Source organism: Symphodus melops, assembly GCF_947650265.1.
Source record: "Symphodus melops genome assembly, chromosome: 16".
Taxonomy (NCBI): Eukaryota; Metazoa; Chordata; class Actinopteri; order Labriformes; family Labridae; genus Symphodus; species Symphodus melops.
The window spans coordinates 13,570,486-13,596,940 of record NC_136706.1 but is presented as its reverse complement, the minus strand read 5'-3'; the positions used below and the strand labels follow the sequence as shown (position 1 = coordinate 13,596,940).

The 26,455-nt window shown below is 40.0% G+C and overlaps 2 protein-coding genes across 2 annotated transcripts; one reads left to right on the top strand and one right to left on the bottom strand.

The window, feature by feature from the left end:
* Positions 1 to 12,400: 12,400 nt before the first annotated feature.
* On the top strand, positions 12,401 to 14,519 carry LOC306837126 (claudin-23-like). Its single transcript, XM_079364647.1, has one exon. The coding sequence runs from the start codon at positions 12,738 to 12,740 to the stop codon at positions 13,560 to 13,562; it is 825 nt and encodes a 274-aa protein (XP_079220773.1). The 5' UTR covers positions 12,401 to 12,737; the 3' UTR covers positions 13,563 to 14,519.
* A 3,157-nt stretch (positions 14,520 to 17,676) lies between these two features.
* Positions 17,677 to 22,704, bottom strand: LOC306837087 (uncharacterized protein). Its single transcript, XM_079364568.1, has 4 exons — positions 22,593 to 22,704; positions 21,352 to 21,706; positions 20,413 to 20,482; positions 17,677 to 20,057 (listed from the first exon to the last, which is right to left on the bottom strand). Exons 2-3 carry the CDS (start codon positions 21,636 to 21,638, stop codon positions 20,440 to 20,442), a joined length of 330 nt encoding a protein of 109 aa, XP_079220694.1. The 5' UTR covers positions 21,639 to 21,706; positions 22,593 to 22,704; the 3' UTR covers positions 17,677 to 20,057; positions 20,413 to 20,439.
* Between the last annotated feature and the right edge of the window lie 3,751 nt (positions 22,705 to 26,455).

Below are 26,455 nucleotides of genomic sequence, written 5' to 3'. Positions count from 1 at the left end.
GGAGTCTCTGTGGCCAATTATCACATCAATAATCCATGAATTTAACTCTGAGGAGAGGTAAGCTCACAGATCTGCTCTCCCCAGTTTTCTAATGAGATGTTCTTATAGGGAGTTACAGTCCTATCACAGCTGCTTTGACTTTCACTCTGCTGCCAAATCTCTAACCTGGCAGGATAACAAGACTCCCAAAACGCTGTCCAATCAACAAGCCCCAAGAGGTCATGTGATGTTTGTTTACATAACTTGGTATCTGTGCAGATGGGATAAAGATGCTACATATTCAGCTTTCCCTCTCTGGTCAACACCAGACAAACACACTTTCTACCGATAATGACGTTTGGACAAATATCATGTTTTTAAGTATAAACTGAGTCATTTGATTTTTTTTTTTAAAAAGTTAATAACAGGGTTTATATGAGGCATTTTAAAAAAAGCTTTATACACTCAATACCATGGATTTAAATACATTTATGTTATTCACTACAACTTTTATTAATCATATCCATCACTAGTCGGCACCGGAATCACTACTCAGTAAAAGGTACAATGACTTTCATATGTTGGCACGCGATGTAAGCTGATAAGCTGTGCTCAAATTGCAATGCAACCAGCCGCCACTACCTGGCGCTGTAACCATAAACTAGCTGTGGCCTCACTGCGCTCCACTACCAGAATGTAAACAAGTACAGGAGACAAATAGCATGTCGTAGCAGCAGCGTGGTTTGATCGAGAAAATGGGGATAAAATTAGAACGCATGTGGCTGTTAACCTGCAGGGAGGCCAAAAGGTGCTAGCACTGCTAACGTTAGCGTCAGATTTTCTTGGTTACCCGCAGACCAGTTTAAAGAAGTCGTGCTCATTTTTGACTGTTTTCTGGATGTTTTCTTGCCGTCACACTTTTAACGGTGTGAACTGAAAAGAATATTTGTCATAAGGAACATTCTTTGATGTCGAGCTGAGGACTCATTTCCAGCACTCAAAGCTAATGATTATGTTGAGTCGTGATGGAATTAAATACAAATGAAAGAGTGGCGCGTGCAACATCATTTGATTTGTAAAAAGGTTTAAAAGAAGATGTTGTCAAAATGATGCAACATCGACAGAAGTTGTCCGACATCCATTTTGCTTCTGATCATTGGACTCGCTATGAAATCAACCTTCAGACAAACCAAACTGAGAAACACAATCCTCTCAGGGTGGCATTTATTATCTGCTCTCATGTGCAGTGCTTATGCACAAAAACCTCCCCTTGGTGTTACAGTGAAGGACGCTTACTTCAAGGACATGAGAATAATGATCTTTGTGCCACGGGGAAGTGAAATGTGGAACTCAAGAGAGGGAAGAAGGGGACGGCAGCTTTTCAAATTATCTCCCAAATTGGTAATGTGACCTGAAAATATTTGCCTTTTGAACTGCGAGCAAATACCGCGTTTATAATCCTCTTACAAATGTGTCAAGACTGCATTTTCAGTAGCACTCGCTCACGCTTACACAACTGAGCTAATCAGAGCCGAGTGTGACAACAGGTTGAGTTCTCCGATTCTTCGATTAAACGCGAGTCCCAAAAGTCACAATAACATTGTTCTGGAGCGTGACCGAACCAACGGTGGCCTGTAAGTATCACTCTCAGGATGAGAGACGCTCCTTTCAGAGTCTGGAGATTACAGCTCTGAAGATGATGATACTCAACTTCAGTCCAGCTTTTGTGTCTCAACTATTTGTGTCAGAGAATCTTTCTGAAAGGTTTCAAATTGAAAAGAAGAAAATAAAGGCCGAAGTGTGCGTTTGTGACGATAAGCCCTGAACTTCGCTACAAGGCTGTCGGTCTTAGTAGAAATAAGAATGAAGACTAATTCACACGGCAGATCTTCAGGCCGGCTGTCAGAAATCAGCGAGCAGAAACGTCACACTTGTAACACTGTCAATACCACAGTTTGTAAACTCCGCCACCAGGGGGCTCTTCATCAAAACCAAAACAAACAAAAGAGATGGCATTGAGGCTGGTGGGGAATCATGGGAGTTCTCTCTGTTCCTGCTAATAAAATTCTAAGTATGAGAGAATTGTGCAACATTAAAATGAATAAATCGTTATCACAAACACGACAGAGTGCTTGTTTGCACACAGCAGAGTCCTAGAAATGTTTTACAGCCACAAAACAGAGTGATAAAAAAAAAATGTCTTCTGCGTCTCGTGTGATGTGTTTCAGATAAGATGCTGTCGGGTTCTTTATGAAAGTTTGCGAAGTCAAGGACTGCTCAGATTGAATTCAAAAGCAATGACGCTGGAATGGAGTGAACGTAGAACACGTGTACATGAGAGAGCTCGACAAGCCTCTATGTGTTATTCAGGGACCACACATACAGCAGCAGCATTAACTATTCCCGAAAAACGCCAGCAGAAAGGTAAAGCCGGCCAGTTACCTACTGTCACATTCCTGGTTGTTACTCACAGCGAGTAGTGCTTTTCCATTAAGATCATAAAGATTATCCTACAACTTACTGCTCACATTGTATTCTTTGCGGTGGCTTATCTTGTCTACTTCAGATATATTTCAGGGATCTGTAAAACAGCCTCTCTCTTTTTCAATTTGCCTTTACATATCCACCCCTCCTGCTTATCTGAACTGAGCTCATGGTGTGTTGTTTCACTTTTGAAAAACACTGTTGGTGGGAGCTCACGAGACAAAGAAGTCAATGCTGATTTGTCCCCTGTGTGAACTCAAGAATAAGCAGTAACAAGGTTACTGCAATTAACAGCTTATTTGCTGCTTCACGCCTGATGGAAAATAATAGCTTAGAGTCAATGGTTGGTTTATTATAGCTTCTACAAATGATACAACTCCAGGTTGGTACTTTTGAGGGGCAGGAGAGGAGGTCTTATATATTCTCATTCATGCAAGACTTCACAACTGACAGACAATGTCACATATTTGCATCTTAAAGAGGACATGTTGTCCCCCCCTTTTCACATTTTCAAACAGTCCCCTGAGGTCTAAATGAAATATCTGTGCTGTGCTTTGGTCATAATATAACACGAATCAAGCACCAGAGGAAGTTTGTGACCCTGTACAAACCAGCTCTCTCAGAACGCTCTGTTTTGTGTGCGTGTCTCTTTAAATACAATGAGACCCCCTGGGTTTCCCTTTAGACATCACTCCTTTGTAGAGACAATAAACATGGCGCAAAAGTTTTACTCAAGGCTGGAGGTGGAGTCCATGGGAGGAGATACCAGGGGAGGGGGGAGTATTTTCTTACCAGAATCCAACTTGTGATGTCACAAAGTGAGAACATTTAAAATGGAGCATTTTTCTCTGTGTGGTAAGGTTGATAGACACTCAGGTTACCCACATATACTGTATGTTCCAAAACCTTGTAAAAGTGGATGTTTCATAATACGTCCCCTTTAAATGTTCACTTTCTTTGCAGTCTGTGTTGGGTTTTTTCCCATCCTTACCGATGCAGACGTCTATCTTGCCCTTAATGGCGGCTTCGTGGAGCGGGGTGTAGTTCCAGTTGTCTCTGGCATTGGAGTCAGCTCCCTGACACAGTAACAAGGACACCACCTGAAAACAACACACAGATCATCTGTATTCACTCTTACTTAGCAAAACAAAACATGAAATTAAAGGTGTTTTGTTTTTTTTTGTCCCCGCCCTTAAATCAATAAACACTGATCATGCAAACCAAACGTGTAGCTTTTTAGATTAGCCAGCACAAGAAGAACTTCTTGGGCAAGGTAACCTGTAAAATACTGATCAAATGGTGAAAAGGTTTTTATATATTTATGTTTGCATTCTCACTGGGTATGCCACCCAACACAGTTTGGGTTAAGGTGGTTCAAATCACGAGATACACAATCATGACAGCAAAAACTAAGCGACGACTCTCAACAACAGGGAAGTGACTTTCAACTAAGTGATTGGGATTTTTTTTTGGACAACGTTTCCTCTCATCACTACGCTTGTCGTGTGGTTGTAACGTTCCATTAGCACAGCCCTGTTCTCTGCATTCCCTCTAAAAGCCTCTAAAACATTTCAATCCGTAAACATTAGATTAAACGCTGAGGTTAATGGCCAGGAGAACTAAACGCATTAGCACATCTGTGGCAGATATTCCAAAACATCACCATGCACAGGCCCGATCTGAAAATCAAAGCAGAAACGGAGGTTAATGTTGACATTTTCTTAATGTAATATAATGTTTTACCATTGACTGGCAAAAGCATCCCTTTCACTCATAAGAACAGATAGGTGGGAAAGTGGCACTTTACTGGCTTCTACCACTTCAGATTTTACCACCACACTGATTTACTTTCCTAACGTTTTTATCACCAGCTATCATTTAACTTCTGGTACAAACCATTCAGGGACAATTTCCAGGCAGGATAGCAGAGGAGCGGTACATCCTTTTCACTTTTGTTGAAGCACGAATGGGTACTCAAGATTCTCTTTCCCTCCTCTTGCAGAACAATCAGGTATCAGAACACATCGTTAATGCAAGTAAGGTGGAAAGAGGTTTCCAGAAAGAGATAGGGGGGTTTTTCTCAGCGCTGGCGTCTTTATTTTTTTTCAGTTATTTTCAATGTGTAGAGGGCGTTTGCAGCAGAGAGCAGCCACCTGGATGAGAAGCACAGCGCCCAGCGTCTTTTCAGCAAGCGCTCTGTCGTTTTTGTGCGGCCGCTCCGAGCGCTCAAGTTAAAGATCGTTCAACTTTTCAAAAAAGGTGCTGCTGGCGTCACCAGCGCTTTTTTTCAACGAGCCAATCACAAGGCTGGAAGGCCGGTAGTCGTAATATTAGCAACCATAAACAATGGGAGGAGAAGTTGGTCTTGGCTGTTTCAGTTTCATATTTATTTAATTTTAGTAAGCCTGAAAGATGACTGGAACCTTCATCCAGTAGCAACTCCCAGACAAGGCGGTGATATACCCTGGATTGTTGTTTCCTACATGCCCTGCTCACAGTAAAGGGAACAAACAATCTGAAATATTAAGAAGTAACAGAGCCGTGTTGTTCATACAGCATACCCTAATAAATACATCAAATATTATCCTTTTCAATAAGTCTCAGAGCTCCCAAAGAAACATGTCTGTGAACTCTCTTGTTCTAAATCCACTCTGATCCTGTATATAATCGTGTCTATAAACTCCTCTATTTCAGCCCTGCTCAGAACAGGCTGTTTCTGTGTCTGTAGCTTTAAATGTCAATGAGCTGTGGCTGACCACGCCCCCCTCTGGAAGGGCTTTGTGTCTTTCTCACTTCCTTCCCCTACAGTGAGAAGGCCGACTCAGAGGGCAGAACAAAAGTGTGGGAGTGCCACCCACCTGAGGGAGGGGTTACTGCCCTTTGTGATGTCATGCAGGGGAAAATCTCCAAACAGCCTGTTTGAGCACACATTTCCTGAATAGTGGAGCAGGCAAAAAACGGAGAGGATGTACTTTTCTCATAACTGGAGGGGGTTTGTCGACAGGCGAGGGAAAAAATACTAGTGTTGAAAAAACATGGTGAAGTGTGTTTTGTCTAATATGTGACCTTAAAGTATACTACACAAACTCTAATTCCACTATCAAGACATTAACACTAATCAGCAGAGAAACAGTGCCTGTCAGTGTTGATGTTTTTGGATTCATACTACAGCTTAAGCCTGGTTCACACGGCAGGATAATTACGCCGATTTTGGCTCCGATTCTCTCCTTCCGATAATCTTAAGCACGCTCCGATCATCATAAAATAATCTTATAAGATCATCCTGCCGTGTGTGGTGTGTTCAGACCGTTCTCGTCTGGTCGGAAGAATGTCGTGACCACTCCGATCTCAAATCGGGGATATTCAACATGTTGGATTGTTTTGGCCCGATCTCTCATCATCTGTGGTGTCCCCCGAGGAGAAAACGAGCACGAGCCTGTTGACTGTGAGGCATAGCCAATCAGAAAGCGAGGTGACGGAGTAGCGAAAACACCGGGAGCAAAACAACAACTACTCACCTCCATATCATGTAGCAAGTACAGCTCATGCTCCCGTTGTCTCCGCTCCTTTGACCGACGCCTCTTTTTAAAACGTCTTTTTCAGATAAAAACACAAACGATCCCTATTACATCCTCTCCGTCCGTTTGTTGACTCTGGAATCACGTTTGATCTCGAGAGGTTTTGCGAGATTTCCCGTCTGATCGGGGGACGTTCACGAGTGAAATGGGTTCGTGTGTGGTGTGTTGATGTTGCCGTGTGGCCGCACACCACACACTGTACGACCAACACTGTAAAACCTCCGATTATTTATCGCCATGTGTGGTCTCTAAAGTTTGGGACTGACGCTTCACCATACCACTGCCAGTAATTTCTCAGAGAACCGATTCGAACGTTGACACCCCTGAATCGATTTTTAACTGCCTCATGATTAATCTTTACATCCCTACTTGTAGTTTGTTATTTCAACAGAATAGTTAATTAGGCTTCGTAGTAGGATCCTATATCAACCCATAAAGGAATATATGATGATTGATTTCACTGGAAAGGGAGGCTATAAACTGGTTATTATATATAGAAAATATAAGCTCTTGGACAATTGGAATAATACTACAATAACTGGCCCTGAGATATAGTGAAGAAGAGGAGGATAGTTTTTAGTAGCCTAGTCTAAATTTCTAGATGTTCCATGTGAATTTAGTACACACATGGAAACAATTGCAAAAGAAACAACTCCCAACAAACTTTTTATACCAACACATGAAGGTATTGCTGTGTGAAGACTCACCTCGGAGTGTCCAAATGAGCAGGCGTTATGGAGGGGGATCAGACCTCCATCATCCCGCGCGTGCACATTCGCACCCATCTGGAGCAGGTGGTCAACCACATCTCTCCGCCCAAAACCTGGATCAAATCGGAGAGAGGAGAAGGAGGAAGGAAGGAGGAGGAAACACAAGGAGAGAGATTGGTACCCTGAATGAAGCACAAAGTGTACAGAGGCATAACACAGAACAAACAACATCTACAATACCTCGTTTGAACTTTTGTTTTGTTCTGATTTCTACATCGCTTGAACATCGTGCGTGCATTTCACAATTTTCTTGAAGGGTCGAGCAACTTGTTTAAAGGAAAATACTATAGATGACTGTTTCTGCAAATCTGATCTGCTTTGAGTCTCTCTACTACCCAAAAAAACACCGCACATTATTTGTGCTGCTGCATTGTTTGACTAGCACACCAGCTGAAAGGCCAGCAAGCCCTCCCTCTGTCTTAAGGTTATTTACAGGTGATGTTTCCATCTTTTATCTTACGAGAAATCCTTTGTAACCAAAACAAAATGCAATTCATCTTTTAATCCCCTTGTAATTGTTGGAAATTATATTAAAAGGACTAAAGACTGTTTAAAATAGCCGGAAACTTAATTGTGGAATTGCTTCGTCCATACTTTGGATTGCCTTTGACTTTTATAACCTCTCTTTAGTTTTTTTCTGGTGTTTAGACTCAGAACTTTTGGATGGCAGGAATACATGAGCCGGTTCCTATAATGCAAGTACAACAACACAAGGTTAACAAACATAAGAAGCTTCTGTCAGATAATATACTCATGTTGTGTCTGAGAAACATACAGATGGCCGGGTTTGAACAAAAGTAGACTGCAGCTAATGTTATTTTGGTTAAAGGTTCAGTCACTGTGCTTCAACCAATGACTGTTAACAACTACGTCGTTGCAGCACCCACTGCTATTGAGCTGGACAAACAGTAAACTTCTGATGCTTATTTAATATTGAAAAGGGAGTTTGTTTTCATTACCTGCAGCGAAATGCAGGGGTGTTGATTTTCGTCCTGCCATGTCTTTAGCATTCACATTTACTGCATCCACTACTTTCTTCACCCTCGAAACATCTCCATTTCGACAGGCTTCGAACAGCTCCCTAAAAGCCCCGTTAGCGCCACCCCCGCTGCTGCTGCTGCTGTCCGGGTTAGCGCTGCCCGAGTCGGGCGTTGAGTCAGGGCTGGTCCCGCTACCCTCAGTGGTGGTCGGGGAGCTAGCGCTGCTGCTGCTGCTGCTGCTGCTGCTAGTGCTGTTGCTAGTGCTGCTGCTGCTGCTGGCGGTGAGGGCCAGAGCTGTGGAGGTGCCGGAGGGAGAGGCAGGGGTTACCTCACCGTCAGCCGTGTTATCGAGCGGGGAAAGAGGGGTGGCATCATCAGTGGGTGCCGGCGGAGAGCCTGGCGGGTTGAAGGGGAAAGGAGAGCTGCGGAGTGGGGAGACCAGCAGGGAGTCGGGCTGCTGTTGCTGAGAGGAACGGCGAGGAGTCGCCATTTTCACAACACAACAGTCCCCACTAGCAACACAAACACTGCTGACAATTTCCTGCAAATGATAGCCTAACTTCCGCTCGGACATGCTGACAAATATCTGTGACAAATAGGTTATTTTAAAAAAAATATCTGACTCCTGTTGGCTACGTCAACTAAATAAGTTAACAAATCAAATTAAAATAAAACGATTCTGTGGTTTCTTGTCGGTTGAGGTTTTGGATAATTAGTGCGAATACATATATATATATATATATATATATATATTTTTTTTTTTTTCTTGTTGAAGTTGTGCCATGTGGCTTTCTTTTATTTAATTTTTTTGGCTGAAATATTTCTGTGACAAAACTTAATAATGTTAGGAATCCATTATTGGTCCTAAATTAATGTTTAAAGTTCATTCTCGCTTCATGACTATCAATGCTGTTCTTACTCACAGATATATATTTTTTCTCACATACTCTAGGCTTGGTCACTTTCTGCTGGCACAACACTTAAAACTAATACAATCTCTTTTTATAAAGGCTACAAAAATCTTTGGCAAAAAAAGCCATATTCGTCTGTGTAAAATGCATGACATTTTGCACAGACTTGCTCCTCCTCCTTTGAATGACTTTTTAAAGCTGAAGTCTGCCAGTGGGATTGGACTGTGAGGTCCCACACAAGTCTGTCAGCCAAAGGAACTAACTCCCACTTTCAAGAAGAGACTCACAAACGTGCAACTTTCAAAACAAACCTCAAACTGAAAACAAAGTTTGTGGCCACCTTCAACCTCAATTATTGTCTCGTGTCACTTGTGCCTTTGCCTTGGTATTTTATTTGTGAAGTGTCTTTCTCTACCTGCCCATGGAAAACAGATGGAAACTAGTACTTCTGCTATCATCTGGAATTTTTAAAGCTGTAATTGTTACAGCTGGTCATTAATATGCACTGTCCCTAACACATAAATACATATCTTTAATAATAAATAAAGCACACTGGAAATGTCTATTATGCCTTATGAACAGGATTGTGTTTATTTTATTTGTTGTCTAAAGGTTTAATTTAACCCATTACAGGGCACTCATTGAAATACTAAAAAAAATCAACAATTGTAAGTGTAATAAACATTGACAAAGTTACCATGTTTGGTTCAAATGCCACAATAGCAAGATCAGTGATGTTGGGTGAACTCTTCCGATTGGCTGAGTGAGGATCACATGCTTCTCCACCTTACTGAGGTGCAGAAGGGTGGCCATATGTTGTGTTTGTGGAAATTACCAAAGATAGTCATTGCCCTATGAAGGGTTTCAAATTCTGACTAAGTTTTAAGTAGAGTGCTGACTGATGTCTTATTTGGCTGAACATTATAGTACCATCTAGTGGAGACTTAAAAGCCTCTTCAGAAATCAGGACCTTCACCAATAACCGTTCAATTCAATTGACAAAATGTGGTTATTTTTTATTTCGAAAATAACACCTAAACTTTATTTGGGCTTTTGCAACTTTAAACCATTATGATTCATTACAGAGTTGATACAACGTTTGCTAACATTACGTGGCTCTTAACTGTTAGGCCAATGCTGTGATCGCATAACATGTTTCCAAGTTATTATCTTATTGCAATTAAACTTTTATGCTATATACAGGCAAAAACAGTTATTACTTACAAGCTATCACATCACAAATACATTAATTTGCTATAATTTATTTACTGTTACGTTTCCTTTGTGCTGGACTTTTTTTTTTCTCTTTCAGAATATGATAGTTGTTACACTGTTTGGCCACCAGGTAGTGGCAGACTACGCAACTTGAAGAGACTTTGTGCTTCCAAAATAACTTGTTCTGTCTGTGTTTGTGGTCTTAATATTCTCTTAGATGTAAATGTATTAATTGAACGATAGATGAAGAATGATAGGCCTATGTGTCATGTTGGCTACATACTATTTATCTTCATGCATGAGGCAAAAGCAAGTCCATCATAACAAAACAATGTAGCTCTGTGGGAAATGGTATCTATTATTGTGTGACAAGTGTAGTTTTTACTTGAATTCAGCTCTTACTCTTTTTGGTTACTAACCTTTTTACTTGGCTAACTTTGCTGTGCGTTTGTATGTGCTTGAAGCAATTCACACAATATACACAACCTGCACACATTGAACACATTACTGATGATCAGACGCTGAAGGACAAAAGCTGAGAGGAATCTGCTTCAGCAGCCAGGTTGAATATTTCCATAAATCACATCCAACAAATCATAGCACCTTATAATTACATTATGCAATACAAGTTTCTATAATGTGTAAACAGAGACATGGATTGTGGCCATTATACATTTTAGATTTTTAAGAATAATCAGTTAAGGACTCGAAGGATTTTAACAAGTTCAAAAAGCTGCTGCTGCCTTCCCCTGAAGCCTCGTAAGATGACCTAGTTTCTTTTCTCTTTACCATAAAGGAGGACAATAAAGCCTGTTACAAATAATTGTGCTTTTAGACTACAACTTTTCAGAACTAACATACAATACATTTACAAGCATACACATTACCTGAGATAACTGCTATCAAGATTATTAAAAGGGAAGATTAAAAATACAGAACAATGTCTAAAAATGTGTCACATAGTTCGCACTGGAGCTTTAACAACTTTTTAAATCATGGTTGTCACCTGATGGCTGGGTTTTAAAAAAACATTTCCTTTACCATAAAACAAGAAAGCTTTTGACTATCGTCAGATTTCACACGTTGATTCCTATCTTTGGTATGTGGAAGAAACGTTGGGGGAAGTGTTATTATCACCACCAGTATGGAAATGTACCACTCTTATGAGCAGATATATCTTGTCATTTTTTTTTTATGTTCAACCCTTGAACACAATACTTGACATGACAGCTGATCGCACAACAAACGCAATAGAAGGATGACTCAGTGTGTGGAAGTGATGCTGTCAGGGGACAAGTATGCAGAATTCTGTCTGGGTGGTTGGTTGACATACCTCACATTGTTTTTAACGGCTCTTTGTTTTTGAAATTTCCACCCTGGCTAAAAAAAAACAATCTCTGAACAAAAACACAATGATCCCAACGGCTCAAGGAACATCTCAATTAGTGTAGTTGCAAATCATTAATAGACACATTATACCTGACCCATTTCAAGAGGGAAATAGAACAAAATATATCTTTCAAAATAAGGTTTTTCAGGGTGTCTATTTTATTGACTTCAGTTAAGAACAAATCTTGACACATCTGAACACAGTTTTAGGGATGTTTATATCTCAACATACTGTACACTGTCTGGATATAAAAGCTGCTCGCAGGTTAAGTTCCTTTGAAACTATAACTTTCATCTGAGACAAAGTTGAAGGCTGTAGGAAAGCAGTGTGAGGGCTTACTTGCTCTTCTTGCAAGGTCTGTGTTTAATAACATACTAAGGACTTCACCCTTTGGACAGAATATTATCATTTTTGAATAATACACGTTAATGGCAAGCCAGATTGGAAAAAATCTCTAAGAGAGCAGAGGGATAGTAAGGAGAAAATGGCCAAGATAAATCACAGAAGAAGAAACACACACACATAAAGGACAAAGAATGAAAAGTAGGTGAAACGATTTCAGTTGTTGTCAGAGGATTCCTGTGGAACTACTTCCTTACCAAAACAGTTCTCACATCTATGACTGTGCATTTTCCAACCAGAGCAATCCACAAAATCACACATTCTGTTCTTAACATTAAAATAAAGCTTGAAAATCTGAATTTTCGAGCACAATAAGGGTTTTCGGTTTTTGGAGTGTGAGACTGTGAAAAAAAAATAAACTGTGTGAAAAATTCAACTGATACAAAGTGCTGATAATTTTACATGTGTAGCCAGCCTTCTTCAATGTTCCTCAACAATGTTTTCTCAATAAGTTAAGATATAACTTATTGATCCGCAATTCAGGAAATTCAGGCGTTGCAGCTGCAGCAATACAGAAATGAAAAAAAGTCAAAACCGGATAAAGTAATAACAAATACAATACAAACTATATCTGAAGTCGTTTGAGGTCTCAGAGAGTTAAAATAGATAGCCTTTGTTAAAGTTAGTCAATTTTCTCAAAATTTGAAGAGAGTCATAATTGTGTTGTATAATTCATATTAGAGGAGTACAAACAATAGTGCCCACTTGATCTGTTCATTGAGAAACACATTTTAGATGAAACCTGCAGACAACACATAAGAACTCTTTCTGATTCCTTTACATGACACAGCTTCGTTGAAACTCCCATCCATGGCAGGTGAAGATGAAAACATCATGAGGCGCCACACCTATCCTATTTGGGGACGAGAGTCAGACAGGTAAGGCCCCGCCCACTGCCAAGTTTCAGTCAGACTTGTTTTGTAAGGGCAGTTGTTGCTTTCAAAACTCAAACGCTCCTGTCCTATTTTAGGCTACGACACGGATTCGTGAAGAACTAACACACAGCTACAACTTCAGTGCCAGCAAACATGCCAAGGCGATCAACGACTGAGTGGATCCGGACGTCCCTGCGCACGCCGGGCATCTTCATATTCGGATTGGTCATGGCTCCATGCGGATGGATCCTGGACCTGACCGCCACTGTGGCCCCAAACTGGAGGACTCTCCATAACCTCCCCGACACATCTGCTGACGTGTTTATTCAACAAGGCATCTGGGACATATGCAGGGGCACCTCGACCAGCACGAGAGACGAGTGCAACCTGGAGGACACAACCTATTTTGGAAACCAGATAATCGAGGTCGCGCAAGGTCTTATGGTAGCCTCTCTCATCGTGACTCTGATCGGACTGGCCGTGGCCATCCCAGGGATCCGCTGCTGGAGAGACCGGCCCAACTGGGTCGTAGCCGGCCTGGGTGGGCTGTTGATCTTCCTCTCAGGTGTCATGACCATCATCCCCATCGCCTGGTATACTCACATCCTCGAAGAAGTCTCAACAGTGACACCCTCAGTCGACGTGCGCGTGGGCTACTGCATCATCCTGGGCTACATCGGTGGGATATTTGAAATCCTTGGTGGGTTCGTCATGTTCATCGGGATCTGCCGATGCTGCGGAGGCAAGAACCGAGGAGAGAGACGGGTTGACGAGGTCTCGGCCAGCAGGTTCAGAAATCAGCCGCCACCGAGACGTGTTGAAGTACCAAGCCTGAATCGGGTCAGAACCAACGCCAGCAGCGTGCCATACAGCAATGACTCATTGGATGAAGATGTGTCCTTTCCCCGGGCCAAGAGCCCCGCAGCTAGGTCAGTTAACACTTCCTACAACGGCAGGCCCTATGATGCTGACCTCTAAGTGGCACGTGACCCACATCTGGAGACACAGCACACACCCTATGTGTAAAAACAAACTTAAAGATGGACATGTATATTTGCAAAAAGGACTGTGAGGAGGGAAAGGCTAGTCTAGAAAGAAGTAATGATCAATAAAATGACTTTACAATGTAATTTATGTCAATCTGCTGTATTTGTTGTAATATGATATAGGCTACCGAAAATATGCCTAATTTACATAGAACTATTTTCTATTGATGCCATCAATCAGTAACAAAAAGTAGGAATATTCAGTGTAGTACAAAAACTCTAAATACGATAAAATGACTGTGAAATCTCTACAAAGTGAAGCAGAATCAAGTTCAAATCAGTTCACTTTGAGTGTTACAATCAGTGTAGTCATATTTGTAGACGCCTCTAATAGTGCTCATTGATGTGTAAGTGACAGAGCCCTGGCTGCAGATTCATTCATAATGGGTTTAGCTGGGTTATGAATCATATTTCACATCATTGTAATCTCTTACAGGTGTAAGCCTCCATCAGGTCCATTATTGCCAGATGGATGAAATTAATAATACAGTTTAGGAAACTGAAGATTTGGTATTGAAGGATCAGTGAGTTAATTTAAAGCAAACTGATGTTGAGTCAAAGTTTACTGTGGCCGTCTAATATCCTGCAAATGATAATAAATGTTGAAATACTTATTTTATTATGTTTTGGGTTTTTTGCATTGTTTTGTGTACATTAGCTTTGCTTAAATCTTTTTTCTCAGTTATTGTAAATACTGTATTCTTATGCACTTTACAATTTTGGCCATCCTGTTAGGAGAACAGACCTGTTCTTGAAAAAACACCAGTTGATTTTTTTTTTTTTTTGATTGCTCAGTGATGTGTCGATTAAATGTGCATCGTTTCCTAATAACAGCGACTCGGTCCCTTTACTCATTTTGACATTTCAGAAAAGCAAAGTTCTGTATTCCATCAACTGTGCCCATTTTAGATGTCGTTTTTTTCTGCTGTTGCAGACCTGTTGAGGGAAAGCGAAGAAGTCCTTATGGACACTATTCAAACACATGTTCAACCAGGTTACATTTTACGTTCATACATTGCTTTCTTTGTCCTCCTGTCTGTTCAATCTAAGCTTAATAAGTATACAGACAATGCAGCCTAACCGGTCTGGGAGGTTGGTTTCTTTACAAATCTTGTCTGACAACATAACCTCGTCTGTTAAAACTGGCAAGACATCTCAAACAAGGCCTCACTGTGGTGAACAGTAGTGGCTTTGTAGCTCCTTGAAAGTCTTTTGTTGATGAACTGGCCCTCCAGAGATCATGCCTCAGTTATCTGTGCAGAAGTGCTGCTTGTATGCAAACGCCAAAACAACTTTGATTTAAAAGTAAAGCATGAAACTTAATAAAAAAGATTATTTTTATGCTGCATCATGTTTTGACACTTGGACAAGCCTTGAATTTGTCCATAATAAACAAAAATACTTACCACACTTGTGTGGCAACAATCCAAGAAATTACACTTTTCACCATCCGATGTGGGAAATTCTACTACTTATACTATAATGGGAAAACTTTCAAACCAGTTGAAAAAGCAATTATTATTGAAACACGTAAAAACTAAAGAACATTGTACATTTTGTGCATTTTAGATGATCAACTTCACTTCAGGGTTAATTTATAAGTGAATCCATTTCAAATTCATCATGATCTTATTATGCTGAATTGGAATATTTAATTGTGAAAGAGCATTGCCCAATTCAATCCAATATTTTATTTAAATGGCTGTGTCTTTTTTTATAGTTGTAGACGCTAATAGACTGTAGCTTTAGATATGTTGCAGTCATATTGTTGAACTGAAGAATATTTGAGAGGGTCCGGTCTGCACACCAAAAACAGGAAGACAATAATATATTTTATCATATTGAATTATGCTATGTGATTTGCTTTAGCCTTTACCCTACTGTCCATCAAATTACGTGGTGACTCATAAAATGTCAGTCCAAGATAGGGGTGTGGATACAATAGGTGAAGTATTCAGGGTGTGACAAAATATGTCAGTTATTATTTACTCTTCATTCTCATGAGCTGCTGAGAAACTTTATTGTGACTCTAAATACACAAAAAGCTTTTACATAAAAGATGGAGGAGGATGTCTTCACTACAAATGTCAAATTTAAGAAACATTTTTCCTCAACCCAAAAAGACTCTTCACACCTGTTTAGTGCTTTGGACCCAGAATAATGTGAATACACTATCACTCAGACTGAATTAAGGCCAAACACCAGTGAGTGTTTTTGAACCATCAATGGAATCTGAGCACAAGCAGTAAATCTTATCTCTTTGGGTGGCTGGGGATGAATTGGTAGTGTCTGACGTCTCTCAACCGGAGGGTCAGGAGTCCTCCAGTGACATGTCCGGTGTGTTCTTGGGTAAGACACTTAATAGCTCCTGCTGCATCGGCGGGGGCATATGAATGTGTATAAATATTAGTTTCTTCTGATGGTCACATTACATAGCAGCCACTGCCATCAGTGTTTGAATGGGTAGATGTGACCTGCAGTGAGTGAGTGAGTGAGTGAGTGAGTGAGTGAGTGAGTTAGTGAGTTAGTTAGTTAGTTAGTTGTCACCTTAGGGAAATTCTTTTTCACAGTTCCATAGATTTGTATGGTAAACATTTAGAAAGGTTGTTTAGACAGAGTCCAGTCCCAGATGGTAGGAGTGAGAAATAGCGATTTAGTGGGTGAGTAAGTCCAGGGATATTGCATATGCGATACACATGATGGCATTGTTGTTTAATTACTGTAGATTTGGTGTATGCAGACCATAGACTGTGCAGACCGATTGCTTTGGTGGCGGTATGAGTTATCTGGGTGAGTTTATAGTGGGGGGGTTTTTTCCGGTGAGCATGAGATGGGTTGAACAACGCTGGTGTACAGTAGAAGGAATAAATGGGGAGCAACACGAAGACCTTGGAGTTTGCGCACTGCTGACAGTCTCTGGTTTCCTTTTTTAAGGATGTCTATTGTGTGGCGTTCGAAGGGGAGTTTTTTGTCAATTGTGAGTCCAAGGTGTATTGAGTATTCAGAAGACTAGAAAAGTGCTAGACAAGCTCAAGTCCATTTACCATTTATACTGAAATAAAGTCCTGTTGATGATGGATTGCTTTTTTAAGTGTGAGGCATCACTTTAAATTGGTGTGCAGACGGTTCTATATAAGCAGTTGATATCATCAACACAGATGTAAAGGGGTATAATTTGGCATAGTATGTCCATTAATGTGTCAGACTTTCAATAGATTGATTCAAGATTTTGCATGTTGATGCTTTAGAGGCTGAAATAATTAACCTTTTAGCACCAAAGATGTTGAAGCCTCAATGTCCCATAATGCAACCAATGTTTAGATTCCTTGTGCCAGTTTGTCAATCTGTCTGCATTTTTATTATTTATCCGAAAATAATGTATAATTAGTGGCGTTTGCCTTTGAAGCATCAAAAATACAACGGACGTTTAAATCTCGGCAAACATGCACATCTGCTCACTAAAAGCTGAAGATGGTGGTGACAAAGTGTCACCCTCAAGTGTCAACCCTGTCCTTGTTGTAACAGATGCACATTTCCTCAAATAACAAAGACTTTTCATTCATCACATGCATGTTTTCACTTAAGACTCATTCCTGTTAAGGAGTTAAGTTAATGCTTATCTGTTGTGTCCATGGACCCCAGAAAGCGGTTGAACAGGCTGCAGTGTCTGTATTGGTGTATTCAGAACAGTGAGTCTGTCAGTTTATTTTCAGCGTTAGAAACACAAAGACAACGATAGAGGTTTGCAAGAACCTCTTATTCCCTTGAGATTTATCAACGAAAGGATTTAAAGATAGGGCGTTAGTGACAAGCAAACCGCTAGCATAGCTTTAAACTGTAATAAACCACCGTCTGATTGGGATTGAAAAAGATGTCCCATTCTTCTCTCATGTTGTCTTTCATTGAGAAAATCCCCAACAACTAAAAAGCATGTTTGCATTCAAGCAATGTGCTGCAAAATGTTTTTTTTGTGTCACTAATTGACATATATATATATACAATATGTATCTCTGACAGTTATACAGTCTTTACATGATAAAACAATCCAGATTTATGCATTTAATTTGAATTGTGGTAAACAATACAAGATTTTTTCTTTTTTTTTTACAAAAAGTGTATATACATTTAAGGCATTGTAGTCATACATTACAAAAGTAAACTAAACACAGTTTGTTTGGTCACTTAATAATAACAATAACAATGTGTCGGTGTGTGATTATACAATTCTAAAGCGGGGCGGCAGTAGCTCAGTCCGTAGGGACTTGCCGGAGGGTCACCGGTTTAAGTCCTGATACGGACCAAAATATGGAAGTTGGTCTGGAGATGTGCCAGACCACTTGCCCTGGTGGTGCCTTGCACTAAACCCGCACCAGCTGCCCCGCTGTGACATTGTTCCATTAATACATGCGCTCTGGTCCTGCTTGTGCACAAGTGTGATGCGAATTAGAATATCCTCCTCTGGGATTAACAAAGTATGTAGAATAAAATAAAGTGTGTGTACCCTCTTGCACATATTGTCAGTTATACAGTCCCTATAGACAGCTATCCTTGGCCAGCAGGGGGTGCAGATCTGACGTTTCCCCAGCTTTTGCTGCTCTGACAGCAGGATGCAATAGAGAAAATAGCACAACCAGCAGCAGTCATATTATTAAAAGCAACTAAAAATAAACATTGCAATCTATTTAAAGAGAATCATCTTATCAAGCCAAAAGACAATTAAACACTTCAGTTCTCATGCTAAAACTGTCCAGTGCCAAACACTTACAGAGAAGGAATTTCAAAATGAAGTACAACTGGTTTTCAGTTTCAGTTGTTGACATAATAAAATCTCTACAGTGGGGATAGGCAGGGGTTGTGGTAGTAGTGAATGTAGTAAAGCTGAGTAATAGACGTGTTGATGGGGATCAAATGTATTACCTTATCTTCTCTAAAAAATGGAGGAGCTTATCCCATAAGTTCTAAGGTGTGTATTTTTATATTCGTTTGAAACCTGAAAGAAAAGATGGACAAACTGCTCAGACCTTCAGAATCACTTTATCACTTGCCATAAATTTGCTCAGTGTCCCCTCCCAAGACCCTGAACACACACATTTCATCCTCCATCCTCAAAAAGGTTAAAGACTAAATCCAGCTTTTTGCACAAGACAAAATAACACTGTCTAGCAGTTTTCAGATATCTTCCAGAGTCATCATGAAAAGGTCATCGATCGGTGTTGAACTGCAGGTTGCTGATATGAGTGAAACGTCTGAGTTTACTGGCATCCAGTAAAAATACAAAATGTTAAGCTCATTATATAACATAAAAATACATTTATTTATGAACACGGTATGTTGCTGATGTTGATAATCACTAGTTGTATAAAAGAGTTAAAAAAAAGTTATTCAGTCAGAAGCATTCAAGAGAAAGAGACAATAGCAAGAAAGAGCTTGTTTACTTAGCATGTACCACAGTGCATCGAACAACTACCTCTTTTTTTTTAAAAACACATTAAAGCAACATAGGTCTGTAGCCTACGGTACAAACATTAATAAGTAAGATGAAAATGTGATTGGACTCAATCTACAATTGAAGCTGCAGAGTGCACAGATTCTCATTTAAAAGTGCATAAACACAGTTAGCAAGAGACAAAGTGCATAACGTGGTGAAGTCAGAGTCGTTCTTGAGAGAAAACAACTCTGGTGAATTTAAACTGCTAAATTGCTCAACTTGTTTCACAAATGATGACCAATTCTTATCGAGGTGACAGCATAAGTAAACATGATGAAGCACTGACCAAACAGAGTGCAAACAATGAAATGACATAGATCGCTGTAGAAACATTTGAAGTTAGTTTGTCCACAACTGTTTTCCAGCATGAAGTGCATAAAGACATGTTCATAAGAATCACTGAAGCATTCCCCTCTACCGAGCTGAAGCTCAACCAAAAAAAGGAACAAATAGATGGACTGTAGCCAATGTAAAAGGACACAATAAGAGAATCGATTGTTTTGCAATATCGGACATGTAAACACGGAGGTGCTCTCTGAGAGGGAGAAGAGAAATGTTCAGTGGATCCTCAACAACAGTTTGTGTCCCTGCAGTGCTCTTCAAGGCAACATAACTGAAAAGGAACCAGTCAACCCTCCTTTTTAACAGCCTCAGAGCTCTGTGACACATTCTCAAATCTAGTGCGTGATACACTTGAAAATGTTAAATGTTTCCATTGTGAAATAATATTTGACAAAAATAACAATAGCTGGATCACTGTAATCCCTCTGCTCGCTCCATTTGTTCAGCATTTTAGTCTTAGAGGACACTTCAGTCATAAAGTAGTGGCTACAGTTCAGCTATAATACGCTTTAAACAACATTCTCACAAGGTTTCCTCGCTGTAGGAGGATGCTGATGGAAGCTCTCTGGTGTATCCGGCCCCGATGTCCTGGTTAACCTGGATGACGATAGAGGAAATAAATTGGATTTATTTCTTGACTTATTGTTGTCAGAAAAGTTTCTCTACATTTTGACACAGTTTTGGTAGGGCAGTATAGTACACTGTTCTGACCACTAGTAGCGCTGCAGAGCAATGTTTTTTTTAAGAGTAAGAGATGCATATTTCATTTTTAGACTCATGAAACATTCACAGAAAAGCATTGTCCGACAGTGGACTTGAACCAGGAACCTTCTTGCTGTGAGAAGACAGAAGTCCTCACTGCACTACCATGAAGCCCAGACTCAATATAACTTGGCTAACATGACTGTTTACAAAAATAATTTAATGTATTTTCATACATTTATATGCATACCTCTGATAGAGTGGAGAATGATCCACTTCATACAGCCACGTTGTAGCCATGTTTGGCTGCCAGGATTCTCCTGTTGAAAACAGATAGAACCAAAACTTCACATATTAATTGATGCAAAGAAAAACTCTTCTTCTCACAGTATGTGTCATCTTTCTCTTATCTTCTTTACAAAGTGCTCAGGTTTCTTACGATCCTTTCTTTTACAGTACTGGGTACTGTCACTAATCATTTCATCATTCAGTTCTCCTGTCCACCCTTTTACCAGACAAACAAGCTTTGTTTAACACTTCCTGTTTGCCAGGCAGGCGCGTCAAGTTTCTGAACTTTATGAGGAACTGACCTCCTTTTCTAAACAGCATATCTTTGAGTGAGAGACAAATGGTAGAGTGGGTGATCTTCAAATCAAAAAGGTTGATTAGGTCCCGAGCTCCTGCAGTCTACATGTGAAAATGTTCTAGAGGGCAAGATAATAATAAACCCCAAGTTGCTCCATAGACCTTAGCCATAATGAAGAAGCCATGCGTGTGTGACAGGGAACAGGCTGCATGCATTGTAAAGCACTTTGAGGGGTTGGAAGAGTAGGGAAGTGCTGTATAAGTTCAGTCTGAAGAGTGGAAACTGAATAGTCAGGGTATAGCAAGCATGGCTTAACATAAAAAAAAAATCAAAAAAAAAATCAGAAAGTTATATACAGTATATATAGTTTTAGAAACATGTAAATGAACAGACTAACGTGTTTTAGATTTTGAGGGATTCACTGACTGAGTGGTCATCCGTTTCCTCAGTACTTGTACGCGGTGTCTCCAGATGTTAACATTTGTTTGATTATGCTAAGCTAACCAGATCCTGACTCATATATTCAACACACAGATGAGACTATTTTCATTCTTGTACGCATCATTCCAAAAATGTGAGATGTAGAGCGACTTGTAAGAGTACCTGTTCCTCTTCTTTTGCTTCTGCCTCGCCTTGGCGATGATGAAAGCCAGAATCAGCAGCCCTAAGATGACGGCCAGCACGCTCAGGGTCAGCGGTAAACTTAATGCCCCATTGACGGTGCCCTCACAGGATACACCCTTGTAGCCAAGCTCACACTCGCACACCAAGTCTGCTCCGCCGCCAGGAGGAATAACACACTCGCCGTGTCCATTGCACCTAGTTTCTCCACAGGTGGGCAGACTGAAGTCGACGCCCCTTGGTTGAGGAGGAGGGAAAGGGGTGGACATGTCGGAGGAGGCCGTGGAAGAAAGGTAGGAAGGGGGAAAAGTCTGGACTATTAAGGGAGTGATGATACCTGGAAGGAGGAAAGGAGAGAGAGCATGCATGAATGAAGAATGAAAAAGCCACACCCTAAAACCCAACAGAGAAGACACAGAGCCTTTTACTGTGTGAAAACTCAAACAGATGTTTTAAAACCTTTCCTGAAATATCTGACTAGGTTAAGATTTAGTTTCATGCAGTTCTATTACAAACTATACATCTGTGCTCACAAAGCAAACATACACACAGTGTCATGACTACTACGAGCTTACTGCCATACAGTTTGTAACTTGCAGTGATTGGATTGTATTTTGACATGTGATGCCTGAGCTACTTTAAGGTTGCTGAAAGAATGCTTGAGTTGCACTTTCTGTACAGCACATAACACAGTCATGTGATAATAAATTAATGTTGAAGGACACAGTGTGAATTAAATGACACTAAATCAGTGAACAAAGCAAAAACTACTGAACATGCCTGTCAATATTCGGTAACGAAACGGTGGTGCATAAATAAAAATGAAGGAGGATAATGTTCAGATATCTTTTCTTGTTTAAGACAAAGAACAAATACATGACAAAAATGTGTCGTCATAAATCAGCTATTGATCACATCAGTTTAGATGCTGAACTGCCGAGCATGGTGTTGCATCACAGTCTTCTAGAAAAACAAAGTGGTGTGTTCATATTTACAGCTACAATTTAAAAGACAAGACTGACCATTATCTGAAGCTCTGAAGCATGGTTATTTAACTGACAAAGAAATCAGAAGTGGTGTTTAAGTTGTCTTCCTCAAAAACATCTCGTCATTCAGGTTTCTGTGAGGTTGTGTTTAACTCTGGCTTCAGGGCAGCATTTCGGCACAGCGAAATACAAGAAAAGACACTTTTAAAACACGTTTAATGAAATATATCTACTCACCAATATCAAGAGTACGGACCTCGCGTGTTAAAACGCAGGCTGTGGAGTTCAGTTCTTGATGGACTTGTCTGTGTGATGTGTTAGTTCCCTCACTAAAATGTTCCTCGTTCAGTGAGGGGAATCCACAACAAAAGAGAGGAGGGAAGAGGAAGAAAGCTGAGACCTGTGAATACCTGCCTGCTTCTTTTTCCCAACAAACACACACGAACACAATCCCCTACTCCTCCCTCTGCCGCCTTTTAGGAGTTGAGTAATGAACCCTGTCTTGGTCACAACATGCAGTCCCTGTCTATCACTGATGAAACAGCTCTACATGCAAACCAATTGTATGCTTCATGTAAATGGATGACTTACACTGACTCATAGAACGTAATCATCTGCCATCTGTGGGAAAATTTAACTTGATTTGAGGGGCACCTTAAAGACGTGTCACTTTATAATAAACACTCATGATACTGGAAAACAGAAATGTGATCAACCTAAAGAAATGTTCTAAATGTGGACTGATTTTATTGTCAGTAATACTTCCCTTTTCCTGAGAATTACTACAACCAAAAACACACATTCATACACACACCCTTAGGACTATTAAACTCAAACCCCATTGGTGTGTTTGCCAGACAGACGGGGGATGAAATGAGGAAAAGACAAGTAAGAACACGACTAAGACAGCAAGGCCTGACGTGTCTGTGAAACATACGGCCCCTTCTGTGTTAATCAGAAAGCAAACATTCAGGATTTCTAAAGGATCCTGTGGGGAGTAGACTGCACATGCTTTCAGGTAGAAATGTATTCAAAGTAGAGCTTGCCTTAAATGTAAAGCTGCTGACAAACCTTTAGAAAACCTGAAAAACAAACAAACAAAAAAAAACATCGAGCTCTGAAATACAAGCCCCAAGGACCAAGAAGAAGAGGTCATCTAAAAAAGAGCTGGTGAAGAGGTGTCTATGCAGAAAAGTGGGCTTTAAATGGGGAGAAGAGTTGACAAAGGTTTGAGGCAGTCATTATTTTATCAATGGCTTAAGGGCATGGTTCTAGCTCAATGTCAAGCTGTTGCTCAGTCCACCACTTTATTCCAGATTTAAAGCTAACAAAGTTGACACTGGAGAAACCTGCACGCTGTACCTAACCATTATCCCTTCAGGGGGGAAAAAAGTGGTCAGAGCAACCCCCTTTCCAAAAAAAACAAAAAACAGATCTGCACACTGTCACACTTACAATGCAGGACGCGTTCAGGGAAATACTGTGGGGCAAGGTAATGCATTATAAGATTAGTTTCCCAATGTATCCAACACCGCTCTCTGCCATTCATTGTCAACAAAGCATGCACGCATGAGCTTGTAGAAATCCCAACAAGCCAAACATGAGTACAGGAAGATACATTCACAGACGGTCACAGGCAGGTAGACGGTTAATATAAAGTCAATTTATGTGTAATGTAAAAATATGAGCAAGAACAAAGATTCCATCGACTTCAGCTGCACGTTGTGCACTTAAATACAATATGAGCAGACTCAACTTATTATACGACACCCATTAAGCATATTGGACCCTTTTAAATGAACTTACTTTTTCTCTACACAATTTTTCTTCTTGGGAAAGTGGATGCCCACATTTTGAAATTCTAGAAGATTCATGTGGGTGTTATGCTACGAGCTACTGCAGTTTTGTGAAAGTAGCCTCCCGCAGAGATGAGTAGCAGGCTTCAATGGTTGCACAAACCCAATTCTTAAATCTCAACTTGAATTAGCTGACATTAGCTGTTCTCCAATCAATGGATCACTTTTTTGTTGTTGTTGCATTCAGTCACATAACCTCAACTTTAGCTAAATAATAAAGTGAATTTTACTAATAGGAATGGCTTATAATCTTAACTCAGTCCATGGCCTTGTTGACAAGCTAATGTGTTGTAAATTAGCGCAGACTTGAACAGGCCTTGAAATAACTAAAATGTTTTGGAGAAAAACAAAGTTGTTTTTGTCTGTTATTTAGACAAGTCTATATAGAATTGTGAGGGCAAAAAAGGAATTTGAGGCGATAACTGAATAACATTTGAAATCAGAAAGCTTTCTGTTTCTAGTGCACTGTTGTATTAAAGGGTCAAATAGACTAATCAGTTTTAAAAATGACTTCAACTTTACCGAGCCTACAACAAATATTTGAATATTTTGACGTTTTTTTTGTCCTTTCCAAAGTGATTGGGCTTTTGGACACGCTAATGAGATCCGATATGAAGAAAAAGCTCAGAAAAACTGCAGCTGAGAATGATTTTTGCAGAGCTGGGAGTGGACCCGCTGCAGGAGGGATTATCTACATGTAATCTATCTGGGAACGCCTCAGGATCCTCCACGAGAGGATGGGTGAGCACTTTTTGTTAGTTGTGCTTTTGTGAATGATAAAAAGGATTGGAAACTCATATAATACAAACTATTTTTAAAGATTGAAATACATTCAATATCAAATTTAGTTTACCTTTGGTCAGTAACAAAAAGTTTGGGGTTTTTTTGCATTGGAAATCTTACCCTCTATTATATTGTCATGAACATATCGCTTGAGTTAACCAACAGGCCACTCCCAGTAGACAGACTAATTCAAAGAAATTAAACTGCATTTTAAGACGCCATGTTTCTCAGGATCGAGACAGTGGTAGGAGGAGCACACATGACTAACATTAAAATGTATAGATAAAGAATAGCTTCAAGTACACATCTGACTTAATGAATGAAAGCTTCATCTGTACCTCCGTGTTTGCTGTTGAGGATTAACACCTCATAAATGTAGTTTAAAACTGTTTAGCTGCACATTTCAAACTGAAGAGGACAGACGTGCTCTTGGACAGAAGCTAAAGTTGATGATTAAGAAGCATGAGGAAATCCGGGATCCAGTACAAGACAGGCTGTGATGTTATCGGGAACCACCATTGTAACATCCTTCTAGAATACAAGCTATAAAAGCCTTGACAAGTTTTTAAAAAAAAACTGCCAGTGAAGTGTAGAAAGTTCTACATGAGCTTGCATCACCTTCACTTGATAATTACATCAAACAAAAAGAGTACATTATGGCACATCTACCCCTTCTCAGGCAAGAATTGCTTAATCTTTGTCGTTTTCAAAGGTCTAATGAAGATGTGGCTTAAATAAAGCTGATCTGTAAAAACAAACATTTACGCATCTAACCCTAGTGCAATGCTGTGTACATTAACACAATAGTACAGTAATATGCAATATGTGCAATTACACCCACACTGTAAAGATACAGGCTCATGGGCAAATGTGCCAGTCAGTCCCTCAAAATCATGTGCATTCCTCCAACACTGTGCGACCCATAGCAGGCACATGAAGCACTTCAACTCTGATAGTCACTTCATCCTTGTTTTGAACATTGTCACTATTTATGCTTGTATACATGTGCCTCTGTGAACGAGTCTACAGATTGTGATTTGGTTAAAAATGTCTTTGTGGTTTTATGTACATTTATATACACAAGACACAACATGGCTTGTTTGTGTTAATGTCCTTGTAAATAAAACCATTGTTTATGTCATAAGCAATGCATTTGTTAGGACTGATGAGATTAGAAAACCGCTACAGATTGACATTGGAAACTAAGAGACATAATTTCTAGTAGCACAAACAACTGATTTTGGTAATCAGGTTGCTCATTAATAGTTGTGTTTTTTTTTTTTTTAGGTAAAACGAGAAGTTGATGTAAACTTACAAGCACAAGATAAACCATCTGCCTCCATGTTCATAGCTATTTTTAAAAAAACATGTCTTCAGAGAAAACAGACATTAGCAGACAGCGCAGTTATATAAACACTTAAATTGTCTCCACATCTGCATTAGTAAGAAATACAGAACATT

Bases quoted from the DNA above. Each gene is read 5' to 3' on its own strand.
- LOC306837126 (XM_079364647.1), top strand. From the start codon at position 12,738: ATGCCAAGGCGATCAACGACTGAGTGGATCCGGACGTCCCTGCGCACG.
- LOC306837087 (XM_079364568.1), bottom strand. From the start codon at position 21,638: ATGTCCACCCCTTTCCCTCCTCCTCAACCAAGGGGCGTCGACTTCAGT. The intron at 20,483-21,351 runs GTACTCTTACAA...TGTTTTCAACAG, and splicing joins AAGCAAAAGAAGAGGAACAG to GAGAATCCTGGCAGCCAAAC.